Source organism: Aptenodytes patagonicus, chromosome 15, assembly GCF_965638725.1.
Source record: "Aptenodytes patagonicus chromosome 15, bAptPat1.pri.cur, whole genome shotgun sequence".
Taxonomy (NCBI): domain Eukaryota; kingdom Metazoa; phylum Chordata; class Aves; order Sphenisciformes; family Spheniscidae; genus Aptenodytes; species Aptenodytes patagonicus.
In genome coordinates, this window is record NC_134963.1 from 9982000 (window position 1) to 10009074 (window position 27075).

Genomic DNA, 27075 nt, shown 5'->3' on the forward strand with positions numbered 1-27075 from the left:
CCTTAAACATCTCATATCCACCAGTGTTTAAACTCCATTATGTGGACCTTAAGTCTGATCCCACACGGCAGTTCTTATGGAAGAAGGGTTGATATTCACCATCTGTTAGCTGAAGGGAACAGAGCATTCAAAGAGGCAGAAGGCTTTTTCCACTCTTCATTGACCACCCTATACTATACTGTAAAAATTGTTCATGTTATTAACATTATTTGTTCTTTTTTAAACAGAATAAAAATTGAAGATGACAAAATAAATCCTATAAAGAGGAGTTTAGATTGAACTGATAACAGTATTGACAGTCATGCTTCCTGTGTTCTCAGCAGGATTTTAAACATACCTCTCTGCTAGATGTGCCTAGTCTTGCTACAATCATACAAAGGCCTACTGTCTTGCAGTCAGAATAATCATGAAGGACTGCTTTTGCAACAGACATGCTCTGTGTGTGCTATAAAAGTAAATTGTCCTGTTTGTCTTCTACTTTGTTTTATGACCCGCATTTTGGATCTGTCTCTAGCACCTGAAAGACACAGCATAACTTTAGCTAAACATCAAACAGCAGCACAAGCAAGGTCAACAAAGAAGTTCATAGACTCACAGCATACCAGGTTGGAAGGGACCTCAAGGGTCATCTGGTCCAACCTGTCTTGGCAGAAGCATGGTATAGACAAGTTAAGAATATTCAGTAACCTGAGACATACTGGGCATTTCACGCTATACGACAATTTTACATAGAGACATGGCCATAACCACTCATTGCAGAGGTTCGTAACAAAAATATTAAGATTAGCAGAAATCTGATATGAATAGAAATGCGCATACACAAAAGCTTTGGAAGAAACAGCAGACCAAGGGGTAAAAGAACAGCATAGATTAATAAGGAAGAACACCATTTTCTGTTACTTCTCCTAGCAGTAACACTGAGGAACGTGTTGTATTATGTTATGACCACAAGGTCTATACTCTAACCAGACCACAGCACAGATGACTTATCAGCCCAAGACTCTGTACTTTAACAACATGAGGATAACAACAATTTTGCAGCGCATCACATATGCCATTCCTTCTCCTATTAGCCCACCAGGAAATCGGACGTGTATTTCAGACGAACATGGAAAGCAGACAATGAAAAGCAATTTTGCCTAAGATTTATGGAAAATTAAGCAAGAGTTTGAAGCAAAGGACCACACCATAACAACTGTTGCCTTCTAAGGCATATAAAAGATCTGTCCAAAGACTTGTTCATTACTGCCAACTGAGAGGGACCCAAGAGACGTAGTAAGGACTAGACAGCCAGCATCCTTTGTCCTCCCTGTCGCACAAAAGTGATGCTGGACAGACTACTTGGATACATGTGTTTTAGTGCTTGTGAGTATGTGGGTTTATAAAATCATCTTGCTTAAATATTTTGTATAATAACTTACATTTCCCTTTCTGCTAGATCTTGCGCTGTTTTTTGTGGTTTGCTTGTGAAGGACAAAAGCCTGCAAGCAGATAGCCACAATGAGTAAAATACAGACTACATAACCCATGGCAAAAATTAAATCTCCTTTTTCACTCTGAAAAAGGATGGAAAATTATGCCCAAAGTATGTATTTAATGTAACATTTCAAGAAGATTCCTTTCCACTTCACATATGAGATGAGGTTCTATTAACAAAGGTTTCAAAGTACATTCTCTCCCTGTTAGCATCCAGAATAACTAGGGCTTGGTATACATTTTTTAAGAAGTCCATTAAAAATGCATCATAAAACCATAAATTTAACATTTGTCCAAATAAAAAATAGGTTTTCCACTAGGGGAAGTGAGCAGAGGTCTAACACATGACTGCACCGTATTAGTTCTAACACAAGAAAAACTAAAGGAATAGTTTTCAGTTACAGGCCTATCGAGCACATTGAACAGGACTCTTACTTACCAATGCCCAATGCAAGACTAAGAAAATCCATCAGATACCCAGTTTGGAACACTAACAAAAAGGATGCCTTTATTATACTTTTTTTTATATACATCCATATTCATATGATCTATTATTTCTATGAGCTGGCTCCTCAACAGCTTTAGAACGAAAAAGCAATACAGGAATTTGCATACCACTGCCAACTTCTGGAAAAGTCATCAGAAATTATAAAAATAACTGCACTGAAGAGCTTACAAATCTTGTATTTCATGTTTGGGATCTTATGATAGACTTCTTATAACTTCTAGAGAAATTCAGTTAATCGACTTCCAGGAGGCAAACTTGGCATTCCAAAGTGAAGAAGGAAAGAGTTCAAATCTAACTTAAATCCAGAAAACAAAATCAAAACTAGAGTGTCTATTCACTACATGACAGAAACAACAGTATTGTTCAACTTTTTTTTTTTTTTTTTTTTTAACTTCAGGGGTAAATTCTCTATTAGTGCATAATAGCCAAACTATTTCTGTTGTTCCATATAACAGAAAGGGCTTTATAATTTGCCCTTTGGAGCAAAGGAGAAATCATGTACAAAGACGCTTGCGGCAAAAGGGATATGTCACCTGCTTTGTCTAAAAGTTCAGACAAGGGTCTGAGACCTTAGCACTCTCAGACACAAACGGAGAGCAGTGACTTTGAGAGAACAATGGATTTATAGAAATAATAAGAATTGCTACAAATTTCTTCCCTGTTTTCATTAGTTTGAACTGTCATCATGCTTTTGACTCAGGAAACGTCTATGCTTAATGCGGCAGTTATTCCTGTGCTGCACTTCTTACCTTTACATCATCACGTACACTTCACATCCTACTTGGCCACAGGGAAGCGAGATGGTAGGAATAATGTTACCTGAATAAACCCCTGGTGTGTGCCGAAAGGCCAGTAAGGCAAAACTGTTAGGCCACACACATACCTTCAGTTGTTACGTAGCTCTCAGCAATCCCTATCACTAATTAGTTGGGTCTTCTTGATCTTGGCACAGTGCAGTACACTGTGTAAATGGTATACTTGTTTGCTACTGACTTGTTAGTCAAGGCGATTTTCTGCTTTCTCCATTTTTAGTATTTTCTCTCATCTACTTGTTCTCCCAAACTCTCCATTTCATTTAATTTCCTCAGAGACTGGTTGAGGTTGCAGGTCTGTGATGATATCCAGGCATGCCATGATGTATCAGACTGTATACCCAAACAAGAAGTGCAGGTTTCCAAGGGCATTTTTGTCTATTACAGAAGAATCCAGGTCCAGTATCCTAGAATCCCCTCCTGTTCTTTATTGCCATACAGCCACCTATTGGTAGCTCTCAAAAAATAAGAAGTCTCACTGCAGTCCTTTTAATCCACAATGTCTAAGACACTCTCCCTTGTGCTGCTCAAATTCTAATCCTTGGGCAGCCAGAACTACATCACAAATTTGGAAACATGGTATAAATCCAGGATGCTAAACACCTAACAAAAATAGGACTATTTGCTGCAGAACAAAACCAAAAAAATCTGAGGCACAGTTGTTTGCGATTTGATTAATCAAAGCAGCAAGTAACATAAATGTAGCAAAAGGAACAATAAATGGGAATAAGGGGCTTACAGACACTATGTTAACAAAAAATAGAGGTAACAATAAAAATGCAAAGAAAAACAAATGAGTATATGTAAGTAAGTTTTAAAGCAAACCATTAGAGAAAGCATGTATAAGACATAGCTGCTCTCCTTCCATTGCTCTGCATCAGTGATACACTTTACAATCTCAGGGAGCCTGATTTATTAGCACTTGCTTGCCAGCCATATCCAGTTTGATGTCAAAGAAAAAGAAAAGGCAGTATAAACAGTATGACTTTGAAGAAAAAAAAAAATACCTCTTAGATATTCACATCTTTTAGATATTTCTATATACAACTTAAATTAGATCCTAGTCCCTACTTCTGAAATACCTAAGCACAGAGCGCCCTCTCATGTGTGCTTTGTTCATTATAATTTTTCACAATTCCTCAACTTCAGACTGTGAGTCACCATTATGATAATATTAAGAAAGAAATTAATCTCTGAGATGAGGCAACTCAATCCTTGTATGCTGAGAAAAAATGAGGAATAAATATCTCATTTTTAAGAATAACCAAACTGAAAAAAGAAACCACTGAAGAGCTGAAAGCTGATCAGAAAAGTCATCTGGCAACTAACTCCTCAGGGTTTGGGGAGGTGAGAAAAAGAGGTAACAACACATGCTAAGGTTTTAGTCTAAAACTACTGGGTACGAAATCCAGTATTGTGTAAGTAGATGAAGACAATCCTAATTTCTTAAAATGATATCCAGTGGCTACGTGCTTGACTCTCAATGAGCATGTAACAAGATACTTTTTCTTAACTAGCACCCTTGCAGATCAAGCTTCATTTCTGAAATTCAGAATTATTTTTCTCACAGCTGATCCCTGGGAAAAAAAAAAAAAGAAAAAATCTGTATTTGTGCATTGGGTATTCAGATATATGAGGAATAAAAAGCACTATATCATTCCTACACAGTAGTATAACTAGTTCCAGTGGGAAGAAAACTGTGGAGTAAAAAACTATCGCCTTCCAGAAGAGGAATTTACATTACAGCATTTTGACTAAGTAGAAAAATTGCAGTTCAATTCCATAAAAGAAAATGGGTTTTAAGTTGTTTTCTTCCATATACAAATGGGTTTCAGAAAATGCAGAAAGGAATAATGAAACCCTACAGTAAATGCTTGGAAATTTTGTGTTGATTTGTTGCATGCTGAGACTCAAGTACCTCTGTAACGTTTTCAAATTCTAAGGCAGTAAGCTGATTTCTTAGAAAGGAGCAGTTTTTCCTGTATATTCATCTCAGAAAGACAACCATTACATGCAAAAAGATTTTTTTTTAGGATGGCATAACTGTCCGTGTCCCTCCCCCTGCCGCTCCCATGTACTGCTGCTACTCTGTGATTTCAAGAATTTAGGGAAAGGAGCACCTATACAGCTTATCTGCACAACAGCTTTCCCCTAGCAATACCATAACCATCACTTCTGGTGCAGAGAAGGTAATGGAATGCTTCTCCAATGAACTTAAGTGTTAGGAAAAACATTAACTCTGTAAAGCTGTCAAAATACTACACGATGCTCACTATTTAAACATCTAATTAGAAAAACACCTGACACAGAGAAAAGGATGATCCTGTGACCAGGACCTGGGTTAAACTTTATATTTCACAGGCTCTCTGCCTGACCTTTGAAAAATTGCTTAAAGTGTGTCCAGCTATCCTAGGTCCAGAACCAAGAGCAATATAGCCACGTCCATGTGATGTAATGCTCAAGGCCAGATATATTAGCTCAGGTTACAGCACTGCAGTCACGCAGCTGTGCTGCTTTCAGATCCATGCTAGTAAGACCATGTTACATGGATGCAACAACATGGCTTGGCACTAACACAAGTTATCACTAAACAACAGAACAAATTCTCTCTCTCTCTATTCCCAACTGGTAAAATGAGAACAGAACTACCCCACCCACTTTACAGACAGTAAGAATGTGTTATATGAAATGCAGGGGAAAAAATTATGTACACATCCTACTACAAAGGGTACACAAACTTGCCATTACATTCAACAGTATTATCAGAAAGCAGCACTAAGAAAGAGGAAGGGTGCAGAAAGTTGAGACAACTGCAGTCCCTTAATCACAATAAACAACACACTATTAATTTGGAGATCCACCCCAACATGGACCAAAAAGAAAGAAAGGGGGAAAAAAAAAAGTAAGTAAAAGTGTCTTAATATAAGTAAACAGACAAAGATACAGAGCATTCTTCCACCACTAGATTAGTGATGCTCACTTTGGTACACGGTCCAGCTTGACTCTACCAGAAAAAAAAAAAAAAAAAATTACTCGAAGAAGAGAAAAGGGAAGGGGTGGGAAGAAGGCACTGAAAACAACAGCAACAAAAAACCCTAACAAGTAAATCTATATATAATGAGAATATAAGATAAAAATACGTCTGGAGTGCTGTGACCAGTTCTGGGCTCCCCAATACAAGAGAGAGAGGGACAGACTGGACCAAGTCAAGGAAAAGGTCGCAAAGATGATTAAGGGATTGGAGCATCAGTCACACAGGCAGAGGCTGAGACGCCTTCAGTTGTTTAACCTGGAGAAGGGAGGGTTTTGGTGGAGTGGGGTCTTACTAATGCATATGAACGCCTGATGGGGGACAATAAAAGAATGGAACCAGGCTTTTCTCAGTGGTATCCAGTGAATGGATAAGAGGCAATGGGCACAAATTGCAATACAAGAAATTCCATTTAAACGTAAGAAAAAACTTTTTGGTGAGGGTGGTCCAACACTGGAACAGGTTGCCCAGAGAGGTCGTGGAGTCTCCATCCTTGGAGATACTCAAAACCTGACTAGACTATGTCCTGGACAACCTGCTCTAGCTGACCCTGCTTTCAGCAGTGGGGGCTGCACTACATGATCTCCAGAAGTCCCATCCAACTTCAACTAGGCTGTGATTCTGTGAGATGAAAAGATAGAAACAAATGCACGAATCTCAGGATAACGTAACACAGCAAGTTCTAGCAAAGCCAAAAAAATCCGTTAAACAGTTTTATGCCTGAAAAACTGGAATGCATCTTTCTGCAAATTAAAGACAGATTGTAAGCCGGAGGACAGGACTGGAAAGTTCCTTGCTCATCAAATTAAAAACAAGAGGCCTATTCATGAAAAAAGTTACGTGGTCAAGTCACATTCTTTGCTCAAAAGTTTTACGTGCAGCTGAGGGTGGGCACTCTACTTGCCATTCATTGAGAAACTTTTAGGTTGTTACGGGTTGCTACAGCACATGAGGGTACATTTATAAAGATATGCAAGCAGTCAGTAGAAGTACAAGAGGACGAGCAAATGTCCCTTTTCCTTTTAAAAGGACTGGTCACATGACTAACAGCTGGAGTCACTTAACAAAATACCAGTGCAAGCTATTTTGTTGAATTCCCCCACAGTTACATGACAACATCTAAAACCCTCCTGCATTTCAAATACCCAAAGGCCTTACAGCTCAAAATCCCCCCTTCTTTCTGTTCTTTCAGATTTCTTCTCCATCTACATATACAAAGCCACATTTTTAAATTAAGTGGAAGAGATAGACAAAGATCATAAGAGATGTTTGCACTTGATGAAAACTGGTAGTAATTAATTCTAGTTACTTTTAGATTACATATGCACAGGGCATTCCTTTTGCATCAGCTAAATTCTCCAGACTGTTCACCTTTTCTCTAAGAGGCGTTGCAACTCAAAACCAGTTTGATATGAAAAAGTGTCCCTGTTTTAAGAAATAACATTTTTACCTGCTCTGCAGCTTAAACAGTTGCACATAATATCAGACCACTGTTGAACCCTGATCTTCAAATCTGTTAGCCATCTTGGCTCCCTCATTCAGTAACCTATTGTGCTCTTCAGGGAACACTGCTACTCAAACACCAGTACCTGGGAATTCAAATAGCATAGTGTTACTGAATTGTTCAGTCAACATCCTTCTACTCACATAGAACAAAGAAATAAAATAAAGGTATCCCTCAGAGTGCTGAAAACATTCGTCTTTGTGGTTCTTGCTTCCATGTTAGACTTTGGTTGTGAAAGTCCTATTAGCCAAATGCATTCAAGTCTGAAAGTCATTTCATCTCCTCTTAATGAACAGCTTCTCTGTCAGGAGATTAAGACCATAAATCAATGCCAAAAACCAGTTAATTATTCTCACCCAAATACTGCCTGCTCTTTCCCAAAGACCAAATCTTATAAAAGAGGTTACTTAGTTCTTAAATAAAATTCCACTAGGCATAATCCACATTTACATTCATACTTGTGGTTTATCACTCAAGACCAGAGATTTTTCTCCTCACAGTATCTGAGGGTGGGCTGGGAAGCATAGTCTCAATATTTTTGAGCTCAGACAGTACAAAATGTTTGCCAAACACCTCAGAGCAGTATAGAAGTTAACCATGCATAAGTAACAAGGCAAACACAGCCACTACAAGCTACATAAAGAAGCAAAATGGCACGGTTACTTATTAGAATTAAGGAAATCCAACACATTTCTTAATTTGGTCAAGGTTCGATTAAGTCCTGTTTCTTGTACAATGCTCAGAAAGAACTTGGGGGGGGGTTGTTTTGCTTTGGTTTGTTTGTTTGTTTTGTATGCTTTGCTTGTTTTTTAAAATCACTAGACCTCTTGTCAAGGGCCTGGTCAAACTGTTTCCACTTGTGAAGGGGACTGTTTTCCCATGCAATCAAAACTATTATCTAGTTCCTGCTAAACAATTTACCTTGCTATGAAAGTATTTGAATGTGATAGAGTTTGCTCAGATCACATTTAACTTTCCTTTTGTATGTAAAAAGATTTTATATTAACCAGAGGAGACTGCTTAACATCTGCATCACCTGCTTTTCACTATGCAATCTCTCAGGTAAACTTAAAATAAATTAAACATCACCTGTTTAACAGAAATTCTGATTTTACAAGCTCCATAATGAGGGATTTCTAATTAACTTGTACATAGACTACACTTAAAACCCTACAAAATAAATGTCTGTATACCATTTATAGCTGTCTGACAACCTACTTCCATTACAGTACTGAAATACTAAAACAACCTCCAATTCAAAGAATAGGAATTAAAAAACCCACCTTGTTTTAGAATAGAGCTTGATCAATTTATGAAAGGAACTGTATGACAATTGTCTAAATGGGACTGGATTAAATTATTTGATGTGCTGCTTTTCAGTCCCATACCACCTTTGTTACTCAGTATTCAGAAACCAAGCTCCAAAACCAGTTCTTCAGTTATGACAGCTACCTATTTGGTGGCTTCTCTTTCTTTGGGCTAAACAGAATAATCCCTGTTTCTAAAGAAAATAAAACCCACAAACTTAAAAGCTCAGCATCCTTCATATGTCAAAACAGAATCATTACTGAAGACGTTCCCTCAATCTCCTTTTCTGTACCAGGACCCAGTGGACCAAATCAGCCTACTCATCTCTCACAAACAGTGACTTGTTGATAATCCAGAACTAATGTGCCCTCTACCAGTAGAGTCCTTCATCTGTTCAAGTGCACAGACACATTTCAAGAGAGTTTTTAAAACTTGGCAGGATTTTACTAGCAACTAACATGAGAATGTCTCTTGATATCAAACAGCAGAAAGTGTTCTATCACTGGGATTTTCCTTCTGATTCAAGGAGAGACAGCAGGCTGAAAAGAAAATTCCAATCAAAAGAGCAGTGAAAGTACAGTTTCCAAAAGATTATCAGGTATCTTTTTTAATTCTTCTGTATAAGTTCACAAATTATCCTTTTATAACTGTACTGATGACCCAAAACAGTAAACAAGATCCATGTTCTTGCTGGATTTAGGTTATAATTTCTATCGGGTAACAGTTTTATAACCTGCCTCAATTTACTTTTTGTATCAGGTCTAGCCTTAATTCTTTCCCTCTTTCTTTACCTCTTTATTCCAAGTAGTTCAAAGTGCTGATTTGGAAAACTGAAATCAATAAAGACTTCAGGGTGACAAAGTCATCATTGCCGAAGTTGTAATAGCATCAGCTGGAACAGGAGAAAAATAAATTCAGAGAATATTGCATGTTTGAAGACTGAATACTCAAAAAAAACCCTAAAAAAACCTAAAGACACATTGCAAGATGATGAAAACTATAGTGATGGGTGGAAACACCTCTGACATCACATACCTAAGAACTGCCATGAAATACAAATAGGAGTTTCTACATCATATACATTTCACAGCTAACCGCACATGGCTGGACACAGCTCTTCAATATTTACCTATGAATCACTTTGCATAATACTACTTCTCAAAGGTTCTTATGAAGTAGCTAGCATTCCTCAAATAAAATAAGTCTAACAATCGGATTTAGTCAGAATTATTTCTTATTAAACACATGAAGTTGCTTAAAGGCTTTGAGCCTCCCCTGTAAGAAAGGTTACAAAAAGGAGCTTTCATGCAAGCTCCAGTGAACAGCACACATTTGGTGGTAGAGCTCATGCTCCGATTTATGCTAGTAGGAAAGTGATGAAAGGCAGTATAGCAACAGAAATAAGCCTAATACTTGGAAAAAAAAACCATGTATCCACTGACACTAGCAGAGCTAGCTGAAGATCTGGAGCAAGAAAAGGAACAGCATGCGAAGTATTGTTTTGACTTCTGGCAAGCTGTCTGCTCAATATTGCTACTAACTACTCTGCAGAAACTTGACCAGAGAGTCTTCATACCTCCTGGTGAAAGCTATAAAGAAAAAACACATCAATAAGCCATATCAGATATCTCTAGTCCCTCGAGCCTCATGGAGAGGAGAGAGCCTGCAAAGCTGGGGCAACATCCTAATATCAAAAACCAAATATGCTGTGCTGGCCTGTGCCAACAGGAAGCAGCAGTGATAAACCTGTGCGTGTCATAAAAAAATGCACAGGATAGGCAACAGCTGTTACATAAAATTATAAGTGGCCACCTGTAGCATCTTGAAGCCAAAACAAGGCTTATAGTTATTTCTGTGAATTAGTCGAAGCGATTTCTCCCCAGAAATAAGACAAACAAGAAAATAAGTTATCATAATAAGCTCAATTATTAATGATTCAAGTTTTTCAGCACTAAAAACTTTGCACATTAACATGGTAAGGATAGAATAAGTATCTTAAATTACTTTCTTGCCCTGTGTAAAGTATTGGAAACCTAAAACTTTTCTGTGCTTCTGAAGAACTTTTAAGTCACAGCGGCAAATAAATTGGTAGCAGAAGTTAGGAACGTAATCTTTCCCCAGTATTACATGCAATGGTATCATTAAAACCTCCTTCTGTTCTCCACAATTAGGTATAAAAACGCATTCAAATTTATTATTCTGCCACACGTTCGTAATTTTTTTCCAGTAGCCTGACACTGGAATGATGCAAATGATCAGACATTTATTTTAAATAAAGCCAGCTTTTTTTCCTGTTAGGCACTTTGAAAACCAAAAGAAAAAAAACTCTCACCACTATGTTGTATTACCTCCTGTGCTGGCACCTGGACACAGGTTATCTTAATCAAGTCCCCACATATGCCTCCAAGACTGCTACTTTCCTATTATAGAAAGGTTTTTGAACATCTCTTTTCCCAGCTAGTCAAAGGCAGAAAACACTTCTGCAGTTAGAAAACTCCACAATACTTAGACAATGCTACGATAGCATTTACTATTAAACTCTGTGCATGCCATAGTTTTGTTGCTGTTGATGTTTTTGTTTTAAAGTTATTTTACAGAATTATTCTTTTGGGATGAGTATCTTCTAGACTGTGTACATCTGGGAGCTTGCAAAGTGCATACTAGACAAAAAAGTTTGCTTGGTTTATTTGGTAAGTTTGGCTTAATGTCGCCAACAAAAAAAGCAAGCAGAAAGTTAAACATGACAAATTCTAAAGACAAAACCATCCCTGACAATTTCTGTGTGACTCAGACTGTGGAAATCAAGCACTGTCCAAGTAGAGGGTCAGGAAATCCCTGTATTGATTGCTACAGCAGCAGTCACAGTATTTAAACTTGCAGCAAATTCCTGAGCAATTATACTTAAGTATATCTCAGATGCGGTCTCAAAACACAGAGCGAAACTCCCGATCGCACAGATGGGTGCAGCGCAGCCGCCCACAACCAGAGCCGCGGGGCCGGGCAGCCAGAGCGGGCACCCCAGGACGCGAGGCTGCTGAGCGCCGAATGGGCAGACACCCCAGCCGGTGAGGTGAGCGCCGACCAGTCCTTGGGCTCCAGAGGTACTCGGTCTCAGCTTCCTTCTGCACGTTTGGCTGATGTAATAACAAACCATCTAGCCGCTCGTCAAGACGACCAAATTCAGATTTCAGTGCAAAAGAATAAAAGACAAGTTTTAACAAAAAAAAAAAAAAAAAAAAAGTACAACACCCAAAGCCTGAGGAAATGTCTATGTAATTCGGACCAAGAGCATCTCAGCCATCACATCTTAATATAACAAATGAAGTGTTTGCTCCTCACCTTACAAATATTTAATGTTTTCATCCTAGCACAGACTGAAACACACAATTAGGAACTCAAGTCACAGGTAAGACCAGTGCTCCACCCAGGCTAGTCCCTGCCAATAGCTGTCTGCAATGGATGCTTCTGAGGATGACACAGGAAAGAGAAATTTGAAGATACAAGTTAGCCTTCTCCCTCCTCCAAAATTTTGCACTAATGAGTTACTCGTCCCCAAAAATGAGAACTTATTTCTCATCCATCTACTCCATCCTGAACTTTTTTGTAATTCCAATACTCTCATTACCTGGAAGTTTCCAGTCCTTCTGAAGTATGGCTACACTAATGGTTTCAATAATATACTGTGATAATCAACTCCCACGGATGAAGAATAGATTATTTGAAAATAATATTTCTTTGCATCCATTTTAAATATGTCACCTTTCAATTTGTTCAGACACCTCTTTATTATTGTACTTTAAGAACGAGCTGTTTTTAGGTATCTTGCTACAACATCCTGGACAACCTGCTCTAGCCGACCCTGCCTTGAGCAGGGGGTGCTGGACTAGCTGATGTCCAGAGGCCCCTTCCAGCCTCAGCAATGCTGGGATTCTGTAATACTAGTAAATTTTGTCCTCTAAGACATTGTCATTCCCCATCCCCCAAAGAAACTCTGAGCTCAGAAAATGCTTCATAAAATCTCAGAGAATGTGAAGATTGGAACCAGCCTCCCACAGGGGTTATTAGAAACAGCAGCTAGGGAAAGGAAGATTCGGGGGGGGGGGGGGGGGGTGTTAATGAAATATTCCTTTTTCCTTTTTTTAATATGAAGACATAAACATCAAAGTGTTGCTCTACCAAACAAAAAGTATAGTATTTAATATATCTATTTTATATTATAAAGATTCAAGTAAAAATATCTGAGAAGTACAGCAGAACATACTGCACAGGACTGCATCTTTCATTTAAACAGAGACCACAGATATGATAAACACTATTTTATGTAGCTGGGTCTAGCAGAGCAAAAACAATGAATGCAGGACACAGGTCAACTATGTACACTTTGAAGTACTTTGTATACTTGGACTGACAGAGTCAAGCCCAGTCAATAAAATATAACAAATATACCCAAGCAACTGTCGGATCTGAAGAATTTTTTGACAGGTGCAGACCCAGACATTGGGAATGTAACTGAATTGAAGAAGAGGATTTCCAAAACTTTATGTCCATTCGAAGGCCAGAACACAGATCTTTGATGATAATGGGTCTTTTTACCATGCAGAATATTGCCACTTTGAATATCAGAAAAAAATTTTGTCATTCAAGCTTTTCTTTGAATATTTTGGAAACATATTTTAAGTATTACCTTCGCATGTGCCCCATGTTTCTTCAGCATTTACAGAAGATTCAAAACAGCACTGGTCTAAACAGCGTGATACTTTCAAAGAGGCATGCTGGATCACTCAGGCCATGCTTCATATATTTTTAGAGGTGCAGTCAGGCTGCTGTGTTTCTGACAATTTCACTACCACAAAAGGTTATCGAAGGCCAAGATCTGCATGCCGTATATAGCCAAGGCCTCCCACCGACTTCAGTTTAGTTTGACAACAAATATGAAAACTGCAGGTGAATGTTCCGACACCAGTTGCATAAAAGCCAAACGGGAGATATCTCCAAAACATTAGCTAATTCTGTAACAATCAATCGGCCAATAAGTGACTGTCTGACACAAAGGAGCTTGTGACTTTTGGGGGAAAACAAAAGAGCAAAGAGAGAAAGAGAGAGATTCAACCAGTGTAGGCACGCGTGTGTGCATGTCAGCAATTTCAGGAGCAAGATAGTGAGAACAGCAGCATGAGAACAAGGGAAAATACTGCCCCAGAGGCTCTGGAAAACTGCCACCACAGAACGGGGCTATCAGTGATAAAAATATTTTATCAGTGATAAAAACATTGATGGCAATTAAAGATTTGTAGTTAGATTGTGAAATTAATGTTTTCGTGATCTTTGAAAGGAAATCCCCCCAGCTAAATCTAGGGCTACCCAGATCAAGAAAGGCTACGCAGGTTCAAGAGAGCAAAATACTTCCATTTATAGTTGCATTACACTTGGAACAATTTGGCAAGTAAGCATAAACAGTTTTAAATAAGTGTCTTGCAGAATCTAAATAAAATCATCCCAAAAATACAAAAATGTATCGTGTTGTACTTTTCAACTTGCTTGTTTGTCTATAGCATCCATTAGTAACAAGTAGTCAAAATCCAACAAAAAAGTCTGGTTAGGCACAGGGCAAACGATAAGCATGCCGCAAGTCTTAAGAGACTCTCCAAAGCTAACCCTACAACTTGTAGTGGAATGGTTTTATTTGGGATTAGTGAAAAAAACATACGGAAGTATTTGTGTTTTCTTACTAGCAATAGGCCTTTCATACCTTTGTGTTAGCTATCACAGCACTGAGACCAGCTCTCTATCTATAATTGAGGCCCGAATTAGTATACATCTGCAACTGTTAGTGAAATCTACATTTTAGCACAGAATTAGGCCCAAATTTAAACCATTTAATCCCCAGCATATTTTTTCTACAATGTGAGGATTAAAAAACCTGTATCTCAAAATCAGCCAGAACTAAGAAGACACTGTTTAGGTGTCAGAGTCACAGAATATATATCCCTCCATTTTCATTTACCATGCCTAGGATGCTCAGGCTGCACAGCTGTGAAGAGAAACTGAATAAAAATTTTCTAGAGCCTGATCAACAGCAAAACAAAGAAAACTGTCTGGGGGGAAATCAAAGAACAAAATGAGCCTGATCCAATTTGCCTGTAGGGTATTCCCAAAACGCAATTTAATTCCTGAAATATTCAGTTATCTTTGCATTTCTCAGTGATATGTACACAAAATATTTTTAAAATAGAAGGACTTACAAGCCAACCCTCTCAGACAAACACTACAAACAGTTTTACCTGCTGTTGTAATAAACACGCTAGTCACACAACACCCACAGTAAGTTATTCTGATCTGTAACAAATCAGAACATTTCTTACTTCAATCGCTTTCCCATTGTTCACTTTTGGTTTACAGTTGCAGTAGATAAGCAGATATATTTGTATAAATATACTTGCTTATTACTCAACACTAATTAATGCTTTAAAGACAGATCTTGGGATGGGGAGGGGATCCACGGTAAGAGGATGACTTTCAGCAACAGATTTTCATAATCTTTTTTTTTTTTTTAATTAAGTTCACAAGAGGATAACTGCAGCGGGAGCACACACCTCTAAGAGGAGCTCATTTAAGGATACAGTATACACTAGTGTGCCCCAGTGCAGAAAGAAGGGAAACAAAGCTATGTTACTTTAAAGGAACATTGCTCAGATTTTGCAGTATTCAAAAGAAGTAAAAAAAAAAAAAAAAAGAAGAAGAAAAAAGTATCTTGGGAGAACTGGGCTGGAGGAGGGAGGATGGGGGAATCGGAACTTAAATTAACTCAAGACCCTAACTGGAAATATAAGCTGTATGAAAATTAATGTAAGATGTATGAAAATATAAGCTGTATGAAAATTCAAAGTGATAGACAATTGTGTTTGAAAGCAAGAACAACCACTTTCTCACTTTCTACACTGTCTCATTTCATAGCTTTATTTCACAATATTTTTTGGTTTGTTTTTGTTTGCCATTCTCTGAAGAAAGGATCAGCTTAATGCATTGGCCTGGTTAGAGAGTGAAAATACATTTATTTCAAACACATGTAAGATTTTTATATTCTCCATTAGCACTGTAACTGCTGATGATAAAAAAAAAAAAAGTAAGAATTAACAAATTGCATACCCAAAATAGAGGAAGAAAAGAAACAGACGTTTACATTTAGTAGCTTAAATCTCAGAAAACTTGGATTCAAATTAATTTTTCAACTTCCTAAGTAAAAGGAAACTGGGTTCTGTATTTAAAACTCAGGCCTTTCAAACAAAATACCAGCTATACCTGTTAAGCTCCCTCTTCTGGCTAATTAATAAAATTGCTTAGATTTTGTATGCATAAGTTTCAATTTTCACAGTTATGTTCCATCAATAAAAATCAAGTAATTGCTTAAAAAAAAAATCTATAAAGCAGCTTTGACACTGAAATATGCAACATAAGTGTTCAACTTTAGACAGTGCCCTCCTGTTGCCTCACACTGACAAGTTGCACACACACAAAAAATATAATCCATGTACTATGTAGGGATAGCGCTGCAAACTGAGCTTGACTAACAACCAAACATCTAGACCTGCAGTAAGTTTATAAACACCACTGCATATTTTCTGATACCAGATATCCAATCCAACCTGAAATTTGTGTTCAAAACATATCAGACTAGTTAATTAGTCCCCAAAGTACACCTTTCCTTGTTCTAGCTAAAATTAGAACTGATTGTGTAATAAAAATACAAATACACGTTTTAGAAAACGTAAATGTTGAAAATGAGGAAAACATACCACACAAACTTAAGCTGCCCACGTTCCAGGATTTCCCATCTCTGCTGTGATTTCCAAACCGTTTCTGTTGGATAAGCACTGCTCCCAATAATCAGAAACAGTTGAGGAGCACACTAATGCTACCTAGCATTCCCGTTGTTACCACCCAAACAGAGGACTGGCATTTCACAAAGTAATCGGGGCGGGGGGGGGGGTGTAACCACCCTATTTATCTGTCAGTAAAATGGGAACAGGGACAAAAAAAATATCCAGGATAGTGTCTAACTTTGCCTCTGACTCATCCGACCAAAAGTTGTTTTCCAGTTCAGTCAGAAAACTCATTTATATTTGTGTCCTTCAACTAAATAAAAAAAGAAACAAAGACTTCTCTGTGCTTTTTCCATAAAGGAAGGAGAGTAACCCAAGAGCTCCAGCTACTGCAAGCACCAAAATCCCTCTGCTGCACTGCTGTTTTCCGTCACCATTCCATGGAAATGCCAAAAAAATTTGTAAAATACAGTTCAGTCTAGAGAGATGCAGAATTCATCATCCCCTACAAGTAGACAAATAGCCATCTCATTGTGGTAAAATAATTACAAGTAATTAGCGTTTATCATATGCACTGACTTAGGTTAATCACACCAGGACAGTTGCTATAGCTGGTATGTTGAAAGCAGAAAGAATTTCACTCTATCTCTGTTAACAGCTCCAGAAATTAGTAGAGCTTAGCTAAATAGGTGTGGCTTTCAAAGTTAATAGGCTTGCACTTTCAACTGGACATTCAAATCAGCCTTCTAGATACTGATCCCTTTCTTTGCCCTTGCTGATATTTTATGGAAACAGAATTAACATGAATTATTTTTAAACAGGAAAAATATCACCAACAGACTTCAGTATTTCAGTTCCATTCATCCTAGTTAATATTTTAATTGAAATTGTCAATTTAGTTACACTGTTAAATAATTGCAAATGTGGAGATAGAATTTATTCTAGCAGTAAACTCTGTTCTGTCACCGATAGGAATTTTAAGCTGTTCACCTAGCTTTTTATCACTGAAGTGGTTCTCATTGGCATAGCTGTACAATGATGTTGTCCTCTTACAAAAACATGCTGCTGAAAAGTATCATGGCATTTTCAGGAATAAAAGGTAAACTTTCTAATAACATTCAGGATAAAAACTATACCAAAAAATCCTAAAAATAAGACTAAATTCCAATTCTATCTTAAGACAGATACTTTCACTAACTTTGGTTCCCCGTATGCCCTTGCTCGTCATAGATATATGAACGAAAGGAAATATTATTTAGGTGTCTAAGAGAAAAAAGCTGATTTATTAAATAAATTATTTGGAGAATCAGGGAAACTGGGAAAAAATGGACACTCACCAAGAACAAGAAAGGGCACACGAAGAGAAATTAACAAATCCACAATAGAGGAAAGGACGGAGAGGGCTGAAGGCTTGAAAAGGAACATTTAACAGAGAACTCCTCCTGGGACAAGACTTGCACAGCCAGATTTAGCAACTAAAGCAACTAGTCCTCACTAAACTAACACAAAATCATGAGATGGAATGAAGATGTAGTGGCAGCTACTGGCCTCAGTTTGTAGATACAGATGTCTTAAGCCAACAGTCACCCTCACTGAGGAGCAGCCAAATTAATGACAAACAGAACTTGGCAAAATTTTTCATTTTCTTCTAAAACCTAAGTCATTGCAGATGATTTCTGTGGAAACAACAATTCAAAGCAAAAGGGAAGTACTACGTAGAAGAGTGTGAAAATCACAATTCCAGATGGAAACAACACACAGAGGATAACAAAAAAAAAATTCATTCAGCTGTGGGTTTTCATTATCTCAATTACTGTAGTAGCATGATGGCTCCTTTTTAAAAGCCAAGATGCATCCCCTGCCAAGCCATTTTTATGAGACTTCTATCATAACTGTATAAAAGAAGGCAGACAGTGCAGTCAAACTCTGACCTCTACAAATCATTTCCTGTTCAAAACTTTATTGACCTTCAATCCAGCTAATGAAAGGCCTTGAAGGGAAATTCATTTCATATTTATGCCATTACTGTACCTTTGGCCCAAGTGACATCAAAAATCTGTTTCTACATGCAAAAGCTTAAAAGAACCATGACAATAAAAGATCAGATCTTATTGCAGATCAGACTTGAAATACACCTACTGTCACAGAGGACATGACTGAGACACAGCCTCTACAGTAAAATGATGCAGGATGATCTGATGATTCACATTAAATCTCATTACGGTCTCTGAAAGTTAGACTAGCTGCTTCTCTCATGTACGTGATTATATAACCCTTGCAAAACTCATTAGCCTTAAACCCAACAATTCTAAATACTTGTATTCATATGATTTATTCCTCAACTCTGCTAAGAGCTTGGCTTCAAAGCAGTGAACTGGGGTCTCCAAGACAGAAGGCAACTCGCTGGTGCTGCAGTGTGGGAATGCTCGCATTCCAACGGTCAGGTGGCGAGAGGCAAGTCCATTGCACAGCTCTGTCATGAGGCCCCAGTTTCAAGTTCTGCTGGCAGTGGACCTGTGGGAGATTTATTGGCCGATGGCCGTGGAAAAGGCTAAACAGATACAATCAGCCAGCTCTGGGCTGGCACAGAAGGGAGAAGGAATCAATACACAAGTCATCTAACAAACGGCCTCAGGACCAGCATGGATCATGAACCAAGTCTATACTATTTTACAGCACAAGTTTATAATAACAGCAGTTATTATAAATAATGTTTTTCACTTCAGGTCAAATAGATGCCAGAAAGACATGCTTTAACATTTGGAATTTTTTAGAAAATGTCCAAAATTCAGATTATTGGGGGGGGGGGAGGGGGAAGAAGCATGTTTTTCTTGAATATCAATCATAGACATACAGTAGTTCTGCTGCAATACAGCAGCTTTGATTCATCTACATATTCTCTTATTAGGGTGCCATTCAAGAACATATAAATAGGAATGTTCTAAAGGAGCTCAATTTTGGCTTTGTTTCTCATGTCAATTAGAATTGTGTTTTTATAAAAGCATAATGCCCACTGATGTACCACATATAGCTGAAGAAAAACAAAACCTCTTTTTTTATTGGTACTCACTTATTTTAAAAAAGTATATATGGTAGGCACACATCTAGAATAACAAAAAAACACTGAGTCATTAAAATTAAAAACCAGAAGATAGGGTTCCAAATGGGATTCTGGTGGTTTGGGAGACTTTGGGAGAAAAGAGGAGAGTGTGTGAAGCACTGGAAGAAAATCTGACAAACTAAAGATACCACTGTGAAAAGATAAAAGGAAAGATACAAACAGGGACTGAGGATAAGCTTTATACAGGACAGAAAGCCTGTAAAAGCTACTTTGACTCTTCTATTTCTAACTGATAGTAACTTTCTAAGTATATAAACATTTTGTATCACGGAGCAAGATATCCTTTACACATTGATCCAATAAAGCAAGAACAGATGCTATGTCATCATAACAACATCATTTAGGTCTTCCGCTACTTTTTCCACCAATAAGACTCAAAATGTTCCATAAAAATGACTCCTTACTGTTTTGTAAAAAAAGAATAAACAAAGAAATAAAGTTTGCTCAAGGTCAGGTGGACATTTAATAGCACAACTAGAATCAAAACAGAGTTATTTCATGTTTTTAACTCAATAATATCGTCTACCTGAAAAAAGTCTCATTTTTTCATTACTAAAAATGTTTTGGTTTTTTTTTTTAAACTATTCCACCTTAGTACTGCATCAATACATAGTCTATTATTTCTGTATTTAACAGACTGTTAAATGCCTTCATTTAACACAGCTAGCCTTTTAGCTAGTAAATCTTCTATTCCATCTTATTTTCTATTTTGATCCACAAATCTATTCCAATGATTCATTTCAAAGGTCTTGTTATACTTCTATCTGTGACTGGCATTTTGAAAGTATTCTTTTATGAAGCCTTTTCATAACTTTTCATCTAAGTGAGTTCTATAGTAAATCACTACCAGACCTCTTAGAAACAGGATACAAAACTAAGCAAAAGCACCCTTGCTTTTATACTCTTAAACTCCCTGCATTCAGACAACTGACCTGGAAATCTAGAGTTTAATGACAGTAATGCAATTTTCTTTTTTTAAACACAGGCCTTCATACAAATCTATGCAAAATCTTTTATGACATTCAGTAATACAAGGCAGAAGTTAATGACAAAAAAAAAAAAGAAAAAACAAACAAAAACTTACAAGCTTATAAATCATCTCCCTGCCAAAGCAGGAGTTTCTTTCTAATGTGGACTGATACAAACCGTAAATTGCAGACAGGCTTAGTAAAAATAACAGGGAGAACGCATTAAAGCTCTTTAAGAAAGATTAAACAGCAGTATAAAAGTGCAAAGAAAGTACAAAACTTCAGTATGAAAATAAAATGTGAAAGAAAAACACAAATTAAAGTGCTGCAATTCAAGATGGTAACTCCAAAAAATAGGATCAACAGAAGGGAAGAATCTTCCTTGGCCCACGGCCTTCCTCTTGTGATTATGAGTGGGCAGAGCTTTAGAAAACACTTCCAATAACATTTTTCGAAAGCAGTTTTCTGGTCTCACTAAAGAGAGAAACTTAGAGGGAGAAAGTTTGTGTAAAATTGCAGTTTCTTGACTCCAGAAATTCCAGAGTTAAGATACCAAATTTTGACCGGGGGTGGGAGGGGGAGAAGTCAGGCTCTTTTCCTTCAGAAAGGATCAAATTAAAATACCTGCAGGATGCTCTCTCTCCCGATGAGAGAATGAGAGAATTACCAAAGGAAGACATGCCTAGCAGCCCAGTAGACAAGCTGTCACAGCTTGCACATGATTGAAGGCTGAGACAAAAGTGACATTGTGCACACAGATTGTACTGATGAAAAGATACCACCAGTCTTTTGCCTTCAAACATACTCAGATGTTGCAATCTCTGTCATCCCTTCTGAGGTGGAATGAGCAGACACATGCCTCAGTTAGCAAGATGTCATCTCAGGAGCTACAGAAACAGCAGAAGTTTTCACAGCACTGAATCCTCAAACCATATACATGTATCTAGGAAAAACAACCTGTGTTCTGAGTGGAAAGAACACTATTTTAGCTATATATATATTTTTATACAACAGCTTCCACTTTCCATACGGAAATATACCACACAGGCATGAAAAAACAGTGCATCTACTTACTGCACCAGAGCAAATGAAATGATGGGGCGTTTGGAAATGTAATTGCTAAGCAGTTGGCCACTAGACTAATACTCATGTTTTTAGTTAACAGACTACTAAATATCCAGACAAGATACAGGCAATGACCGATGAGAAAAGGGAGCACCGGTAATGTTGATTTGAAGGTATACAACACAATCTCAGCACATGGAGCTGATAATGAGCAGAGTTTGGATTTGTGCTTAAGAGTATGGGTAAAGTAATTAACAAAGTCTTAAAGAAGCATATGATAAGGCTTTTCTAGAAGCTAACAAACAACTGAAAAACAGAATACAAGACTTACAGTGATCTGCTTTGAAATAAAAGGAAACTTAACTTCAATAGTTTGGAGTCCAGCTGATGGAGAGCATTATGCTTGCTCCTGCCATAATTTCTGAGGAGAGGAACCTGGGTGATGAATCCGCTCTTAAATTGCATCTTTAGCTAAAGCGGCTAGTAAGACTGTGTGAGGGATTGACAGGAGAAATGGAGTCTGGAGCAGATCTTATTAAAATTGATTAGCATGTAAAGGGCTGGCCCTGAACTAGCCAAGGGTGAGTCAGTTACTGAAGCAATTGATTGCAGCTAGTGGGAAGCAACCCCAGAAGGAACAGGCAACCACACCATTTAGTCTTTACAAAATGTTTCCTTGCATATTCAGATCTTACTAAGAATGCTAAGATACACATTTCTTAAAATGTTTATCCAAAATATACTACACATAAACACTCTTTGAACACTATTTTGAAAGGCCTTATTGCTCCATTATTAATAAGAATCTTCATGCTACCTCTCAAGAAGTTTTGCAACAAAATGTTCCTGGATGCTATTGAATGCTGACTACATTTAACATTAAGAGAGATGTCTGGTCTTCACAACCCAGAAACCATGCTGGTTTAAAATAGTAAAATAGTATCATACCCCCATTGGGGAAAAGTATGTTTACACAGAAAACAGTTTAATACCCAACAGGAAATTCAAATCAAACAAGTTTTAAACACAAAAGATATTATTATCTGGAGCTTTTAGCAAAACCAGACTTTAGTACAGAAACATATGCACTTGTTTACATTAGGTGTTGCGTATGTGAATAATAATCCCAAAGGAGTTACTCCTTCCCCAGAAGACAAATACAGTTTCTTACCTTTGGCCATTTGGGATTTAGAAGTCGTGCTTTGATTGCATCATCCAGGGCCTTGTCATACTGTTGGATTTTCATGTAGGCTGCAGAACGGTTACTGTAGAGAATGCAGTTCTGAGGATCAACTCCCAAAGCCTCATTGTACAACACGATTGCTGTATGAAAATCGCCATCATGGCAAGCCTGGTTGCTCTGGCGAACTTTCTCAACAAATTCAGCTTTGCTCAACATGGGACTGTCAGGACTTCTTCTTCCAAAAGATTTTGATCCAAAGAAAGAAATCTGTGGGGGAGGGAGGAAGGAATTATATGTTAGTGTTAAGAAATGCTACTCAAAAAAGGAAAAAAAAAAAAAAATCAAAATATTAGAAACTGTATAGCAGAAATCAAAGCCACCAGCATTACTGCAGAACAGATTATGAATTCAGAATCAGATTCTTAAAAAAGTAAATTGTTTTTCTATTGACTTTTTGGGGGGTACAGAAGTAACAGAAAAGAGCCTTATGAAAACATTCCCTATGAAGGATGTCTTCTAGAAGACATACTGCCTTCTTCAGGCATAAGACTAACTGTAGTCTGTTTTAGTATGCTGCGCTCCACATATTCAAAAGTTTTTCCTCCTCGGCCATACTATTTGATTCTACAACACGAAGCACAGTCACCATCTGCTCACAAACCTCTATATCCAGCCACCTGCAGGCTGCAAATTCCCCATAAATGGGAATGGAAAGATGAGTCTTTGGAACTGGATATACTCACAGAAATTATTGGGGCACACATTTATTTTAGCAACAGAACAGTCATCATTGGCAGAGCCACCTTCCTGGATTGCCAACTTCAGGCAATACAAAGTAACAAAGAAAAACAGGTTTAAGCCTTTTAATTATAAAGATCATTATTTGAAGTGAGCTGTAGAAAGTCCCAGTTCCACTGATTCTAGTACACCCTTTCTCCTCATTTAACTTTCTACATTCCTTATTTTCCTCAGCCAGTCATTTGCAGTCAGTAGCTGTTTTTATCATGTACACCCTACTCTCTCCCAAGGACCCTCAAAAACTCAGCAAGAATATCTTTGTACAACTCTGATTACAAGATACTTGTGAATTCTGCAGTAATCGTATGTGGTAACAGGCAACATGTACATATGGTAACATACAAAGTACTTGGAAATATTCATTAAAGGTTTAGTCTACTGTAATTGAGGCTGGTGTCATCCATTTTTAGTCCTGCAGACCAAAAAAGGTTAAGAATATCACATATTGTTACCACAACACAACTGCAGGGCTTAAATACATTACCAGAGCAAGCTGAGGCATATTTTTAGGTGGAAAGGGAAGCAAGCTGCAAATTGACATCCTGTCTCAAGCATCAAAATAGTCTATAGACTTTTTTTTTTCCTCTTAAGTCAAACAACAACAATAGAAAAGCATCAAATTAGAAACTACTGATCTCTTCTTTTCCTTACGATTATACCCGATTACGATTTTTTTCTGAATTTAAATAAACTGTTTCTAAACTTCTCTACTGAAGGAGACTTCATGTTTTACTCGGGCAATCTCATTACACTGCTCCATGATTTTCAGCATTAAAATATTTTTCCTAATATGCACCCCAAATCTCCTTTGTATCAGTAAATGTACTATTTCTTGTCCTGTCTACAGTAGACCAAAACAAAAACTTTGTTCCTTTCATCTGTGTAGTTGCCAGGACACCTTTATGTAGTACTCCTGCTAATATGTAAACAGCAGCACTATAAAAAGCAAATTTCTGCATCCTTGAAAATTCATTCCATATGCAGTACATCTGTAAATGCACTGGCATACTACTTTGCTACTTCAGTCAAGTTTACAAACAGCAACTTCATATATTCTCAAGTACTGGCAGAAAAATTGCTCTGCTTTGAGCAACAGCCCAAACGTTAAAGCTGAACACGTTGCTTTATGCCAAGCTGTGCGGTAACTCACACATGTGCACGTATTTGACCATAAACTTCACCATGTGGTCAATTTGCCATGACCTGAGAAGTTTCAAGAACAGAATATGAAGATTTAGCAGCTACTTCATGAGTAGATGTTCCAACACAAAGATCAGGAAATCCTGAGAAAGCTAATTAGTTGCCGGAAGGCCATAGATGGCTGGAGGTACCGTAGGGAAATGGGGTTGGTGAGTACCCAAGTGCCATGGACAGCACAGGTAACTACCCAGAGATACCATGATTCACATACACAGTTGACTCGCTGTAGGAAAATAAAAGAAGCCAAAGAAAATACCATTCTTCTCACATTTCCTTTCATCTTCACCTACTTTTTTCCTCTGTAGTTTCAGCAGCTTCTTTAATTCCAAGAACTTATATTTCTGCCTACTCCTGAAGGCTGCTGAAGTTACGCACTGCCATTGTGCAAGATTCTTCTCAGTGGACAAGCCTAAAAACTACGGTGTAATTTTTCCAACCATTAAAGTCAGAGCAACTAATGAATTTTCACACTGTTCTTATTTCCATACTAGCCTTTGTTCCTGGAAATTACCAGAAGAGTGAAAAACTTGATTTTATACAACTTAGAACCAACACTTCAGAGTCACTACAGGCAAGAAAATCCAATACAGTCTTACAGAAATGCTCATGGTATATAAGGAGTGTGAAATACTTTAACCTGAGCCATATTCTGCTAAAAAAACCCCAAACAACTATAACCTTTACCTGGGGCCTAAAAGGAGTTCAAACATGTCCAAAATTTCTGAAACCAGCTGAACTTTCATGCAATACTCAAGGAAATGCAGGGCTAACAGTCTAAAGAACTCTCATACATCATTTTTCAGAAGGATCTGAGGAAATGAACAATCATAGATTAAGAGAAGTATTAGAGGGCAAACTCAGGGTAAACGTCAGAGGGTGAACAACAGACCCAGTGCAAGGACTCCAGTCCTTGTTCTGCTTATGATGTCAGAGATCATCCTGACCCTTGATCCCTGGAAACTGTGTTAACAAACAAACAACCCCACAAACACACACTCACCCACACACAATTTAAAACGCCACCCTCTTCAAAGCTGTCAGCTATAATAGCAATAGATGTTGCTTTAATCTATATACTTTTACAGGAACTTTTTGGAATCCTGCTATGTTCTTAGCATCAATAGCTTCCTGCTACAATTCTGACAAAACCTGAGATTTTTCATGAGCAAAATAAACTTCTGCGGTGCAAATTCAACTTATTTAAGTACAGGTAAGTCAGGCAGCACAATTCAAATTGCTGGCACAGCTAATACGGATAATATTTGTATGATGCTGATCACAAGGACCAAGTCAGTCTGTCAGAAGGAACAGAACAGCACACTAAGAAAAAGATACAGGTATCTTATCTTTTGACATCTTCCACTGTTAGAACTGAAGCAAGATTCTCTCCCTGGTTTCTAAACTACATGATATTTTGTTTGCGCCACAATTATAGGATCAAAAAAAGTATTTCTTTTGTTCTCCTGTCTGGTCATGAGACCTACATTGTCACTGCGACTTCCTCCTAGATGGCCATACCATATAGCATTCATTTGTAAGTACATTGGTCATGAAAAAATGTTTTTTCATAGTCATCATAGAAATTTTTGTCAACTTTAAAGGTGAAAGGGCTCCACTGAGAATATCTGAACTCCATAAGAACTGGTATTAAGACAGATAGGTGACGATATCTTGGCAGAGAACAACATGTTTCAAATTCTTAAAAACTATAAAGCTACCTTAATTTAAACTGTAACTTCCCTTATCAAAACTGTCTGCATTGACCACTAAGTGACTTAATTCACTGTAATGTGTTAAATACAGCCAATTCCCATCACCATTAAGAGTGAAAGAAGCAGGGCACAGACTGGAATTAATTAATCTGATCAGTTACTCACAAACATAACCAGATTAGAAAACATGAATCTCTCAGCAGAAAGCCCGAGTATTTTCTTCAGGTTCCTCCTTTATCACAGTGTCTAGTGCAGACTGCGAAGGAAACAATTTTGCTTCCAAAACTTACTATTTTGAACCGTTGAGCTCAACCTATAAGTAACAGTACACAACAGATTCAGCCAAGGTGATCTGTAGTTTAAACACTGCTCATGTTGTTCATACAACAAAACAGTTCTTTTGTTAAACAATGCCAAGTTTAAGGGTACAATGTATCAAATAAACTACTCCAGTTTCTCAGATGTATTTTTAAAAGTGTCCTTTGTCTCTCTCTCATTGTATTTCCTGGTGACTGGCTTGCATCAGAGACAATGAAAAATACCAAACGTTGTGTAGTTTCCATTCTTTT

At 37.6% G+C, this 27075-nt stretch overlaps 1 protein-coding gene across 2 annotated transcripts in view; it reads right to left on the reverse strand.

The window, feature by feature from the left end:
- TTC28 (tetratricopeptide repeat domain 28) overlaps nucleotides 1-23050 on the reverse strand; it is a 183341-nt gene extending 160291 nt beyond the window's left edge. For both annotated transcript variants that reach the window (XM_076352751.1, XM_076352750.1), the window contains exon 1: nucleotides 22785-23050. In XM_076352751.1, coding sequence (XP_076208866.1) covers nucleotides 22785-23012 — 228 coding nt within the window. In that variant the 5' untranslated portion in view covers nucleotides 23013-23050. The remainder of the gene's footprint in view (nucleotides 1-22784) is intronic.
- Nucleotides 23051-27075: the final 4025 nt, after the last annotated feature.